The sequence below is a fragment of the Camellia sinensis genome, chromosome 1 (assembly GCF_055761805.1).
Source record: "Camellia sinensis isolate YWXY chromosome 1, ASM5576180v1, whole genome shotgun sequence".
NCBI classification, from domain to species: Eukaryota; Viridiplantae; Streptophyta; class Magnoliopsida; order Ericales; family Theaceae; genus Camellia; species Camellia sinensis.
Genome location: NC_138961.1, coordinates 13,182,454 through 13,186,422, shown reverse-complemented (window position 1 = coordinate 13,186,422; position 3,969 = coordinate 13,182,454). Strand labels below are relative to the sequence as shown.

At 40.8% G+C, this 3,969-nt stretch overlaps 1 protein-coding gene across 1 annotated transcript; it reads right to left on the bottom strand.

Moving 5' to 3' along the window:
• Positions 1-278: 278 nt before the first annotated feature.
• LOC114300400 (uncharacterized) lies at positions 279-3,566 on the bottom strand. Its single transcript, XM_082866316.1, has 6 exons — positions 2,961-3,566; positions 2,786-2,875; positions 2,595-2,699; positions 2,304-2,514; positions 1,948-2,078; positions 279-1,674 (listed from the first exon to the last, which is right to left on the bottom strand). Exons 1-4 carry the CDS (start codon positions 3,114-3,116, stop codon positions 2,434-2,436), a joined length of 432 nt encoding a protein of 143 aa, XP_082722442.1. The 5' UTR covers positions 3,117-3,566; the 3' UTR covers positions 279-1,674; positions 1,948-2,078; positions 2,304-2,433.
• Between the last annotated feature and the right edge of the window lie 403 nt (positions 3,567-3,969).

The window sequence follows — 3,969 nt, the reverse complement described above, 5'->3', positions numbered from 1 at the left end:
AAGAAATGCCTAGTTGAAATAGAAAATGTAATTCTTAACTAGCTATTTTAGCTAAAACTACAATGTCCTCCGCCAATCTCCATCTCATGCATCACGTATGTCAATCAACATTGAACTAGCACAAATAAGCATAATCTAAAACAGATTTAGTGATATTAGGCAATGCATACTCAAAATCAAACATCAAAGAGAAACACAAATGAATGCCTATTTAATCAATTTCAATCCAAATTCCAGTCTCAAACTTCATACTTATGTTTTTCCACTATCATACTAAAAAGTTCAACAAAAATGTACCATGGATGTGTCTCTCTTTCTCTCTATAGAACGGAGCAGCACTTGGGTTGACCAACACCCGGTGCAGAAGCACCAGCACTTGGGTTGAGGTGCAGCAGCAGTAGTAGCCATGGCCTAACATGCAGCAGCAGCAGTAGTAGATGTGGGTTGACGTGTGATGGCCCGACGCCCCCTACGATCCTTACTACCCTCAGGTATGGGTATAGGTATAGGTAAAGGTATAGGCTCGGGAAAATTCATGTCCCCCTCAAGCTCAGCAACTGGCCATTTAAGTTCAAAATTCATCACAAACTCCTCTTCTTCGCTACTCTTGTCATCTTCTACCTGTAATCTCTGTCATTCTTCAATTGTGTGTAATCCCGGTACCTTACTTCTTCCTTTATTTCGCTTTCTGTGCCACTTTGCTGCTTTCCTACTCTTCCTCAATTCAAGCTCCTCCGAGTCAGGTCCCTCGTCTACTTTACCCTTCCCTTTGTTCTTAAAATCCTTTGCTTCCTCGACTTTCTTCATTTCTTCAGTTTTCTTTCCTTCCTCAATTTTTATCCCTCTCAAAAATTTCTTCCTTTTGTCTTTAATATCCTTCACTTCCTCATTTTTCTGGGCTTCCTCCATTTTCTGTCCTTCCTCAAATTTTATGCCTCCCACAATGGCTTCCTCAATTTTCCTTGCGTCATCACTTTTCTTGACTGCTTCCTCACTTTTCTTTGCTTCCTCCATTTTTGTCCCTCCCACACTTGTTTCTTCCTCACTTTTCTTGGCTTCCTCCATTTTCCTTCGTTGCGAAAGTATTGTTACCCCTGCTCTCTTCAACTTGGCTTCCTCAATTTTCCTTGCTTAATCTCTTTTCTTGATTGCTTCCTCAATTTTCTTTGCGTCTTCTCTTTTCCTGGCTTCCTCAATTTTCTTTGCTTCCTCTTCTTTCTTGGCTTCCTCAATTTTCCTTTCTTATTCTATTTTTGCGGCTTTCACCATTTTATGCGCTTCCTTAATTAATAAATTTTCAATAAATCTCTTCGCCGTGCCTGTGTCTTCTTTAACACCCTTCGCTTTGTCTGCTTTCCTGTCTTCCACAATTTTTTTCGCATACTCTACTTTCTTCCCCATATTCTTATCCTCCTCTTTCTTTTCCTTCTTGGCTTCCTCTTTTTTCTTTGTTTCCTCTTTTTTCTTGGCTTCCACAATTTTCATGTCTTCTGCAAATTTTTTCCCTTGTTCCCAAAGTTCCTTGATTTCCTCCATTCTTTTCGCTTCCCTGATTTTACTTGCTTCCTCTTCCTCAATTTTCTTTGCTTCATCAAGTTTTACTACTTCCTTGAGTCCCTCCAGATCCTGCTGGACCTCAATTTCCATTGCTTCCATGCACAGCAACAAGGCATCCTACAACCACATTACCCAAAAATAAAATTCAATTCAGACACATACAACCGAAAAAAAACATAACTTCATAATTTAATTTCACCAATTGGTTGCAGAGAAACTGATGGAAAATGAATGCAAAGAAAGAAAATTAAAATTAAGAACCATAAATTCTTTACAATATTCTGTAACAAAATACCCCAGTTGGAGTTTTTTTTCTTTTAATTTCCTCTGTTTTCTCATCGGCCAAGCACATGGCGAGTGATAGAATTATGTTGCCGACTATTCTATTACCTTATCAATGTACTGGCAACGGAGGAATGCCTCTGCATGTTGAAGGATTTGCGCTGGAAACGCCTCGAATGAAGCACTGAGAACTGCTGATGCCACGATTATTGATGGCTTGAACTATATGAATTTAATATCTACAATCAAATTACAAAGAAGAACTGATTAGTTGTTGTTTGAAACTCCGTTTAGTTGTCAAGAAAAAGAAAGAAATTGAAATAGAAAAATGTAAAATGTAAAAATTCTAGTATCATGGTTCTACCCTAATTGAGCCAAAATATATGACTATCTTTGCTTTTCTTTCGTTTTCTTGGTAACCAAACAAATTATAAAGTAGAAAATAGACTTGTAGGTAAATTTACCCCCTTGAACGCTCAAAATGGACTGTGAAATGTCTCGACGAGTGAAGCCTCGAATTGGCTGCGGATGCCTCAGTTTGAAGAAAGGATAGAAGTATTCCAAGAAGTTTATTGCAGTCAAGGATTGCATTCGTCATTCCAGCATGGTCAGTATACGACGCTCCATCTCCAAAAGCAAGAGTGGATTGACACTGGTCGTAAGTTTGCGTTTAGCCTATTCAACATAAACCTAACATTAGAGAGGGAGAGAGAGAGAGAGAGAGAGAGAGAGAGAGAGATAAATTTAGTATTTACCAAGAAATTAGGAACAGAGAAGTCCCCGTTCCTCGTCTTTGAAGCAAGTGTAAAACAACAAATTGCAAAGAGCTTCGTGTTCTTGCACGGATTTCTTTCTAGAGCCTAGATCAAAATTGAAAATCGATTCAAAACCAATCGAAAAACATATCAAAAATCAAATCAAATAGATTAAAGTCATAGATTTTAACTGGTAAATGGCTTTTCCTCGACAACATTCGATCAAGGTAATTCATAGCAAGGTAGGGAACGAATGCATCATAATCGGAACCTTTTGAGAGCTGTAATTCATGCCAAGAAATGCATCAACAAACATGATTTAACAAAAAAGCAATGTGGAGAGAGAGATATATATATATACAGTACCATTTCAATGAGAGTAACTACGATGCTTCGGGTAATGGCCTTTTCTGCATTATGAGAGTAACCTTGAGCAGCCATGAATTCAGATTCGACATTGAAGAACTTCTTGAAAGCTTCATCATTTCGTTGAAGAAATGGGTGCGTTGGATCGTAATCCATTTTTTTTCCCCAGAGGCTTTGGAGTGAGAGGGATAGAAACTAAGAGAACTATAGGGGTCTTTCAGCGTTTATTTATCAAAGTAACGTGTTCCTTTCACCCTGCAACATTCTTGAGGCAAATCAGTAGAGAAGCGCAACTTAGAACCACAGGTTCAGAACAAATAATAAGCAAAAGAAAGCAATTTGACCATTTCTAATAACTGGAAAAACTGCAGCAAGCCCTCACCAGTCTTCGGACAGTATATATATAGCATAGTCTAAGATGCATTGACCCAGACATAGACATGGGTATGGAACCCAACAATTTAAAACAAATTAGGACACAACACGATGGGCATATGAAAAAAAAGAAAACGAAAAAGAAAAGTAAAACCCCACCAATGTTAATTTAATTTTGTTTTCTTGGCATTTAATTGAAGATTCATAGTTAGGTGGCTCAATGTGTTACCATTTGTAAGTGAATATTAATATTGGTGGCGAGTGGTGGGTGGGTGGGTGGGTGGGTGACCGTGGCGGGTGGTGGGTGGTAGCGAGTGGGTGGTGGGTGGTGGTGGCAGGTGGGTGGCGGGTGGTGGTGGTGGGTGGGTGGGTGGGTGACGGTGGCGGATGGTGGGTGGTAGCGAGTGGGTGGTGGTGGGTGGTGGTGGTGGTGGTGGTGGTGGGTGGGTGGGTAGGTGGGTGGGTAGGTGGTGGTGGTGGTGGTGGTGGGTGAGTGGGTAGGTGACGGTGGCGAGTGGTGGGTGGTAACGAGTGGGTGGTGGTAGTGGTAGTGGTAGGTGGTGGGTGGTGGTGGTGGATGGTGGTAGCGGGTGGATGGCAGGTGGGTGGTGGCTGGTGGTGGTGGCAGGTGGGT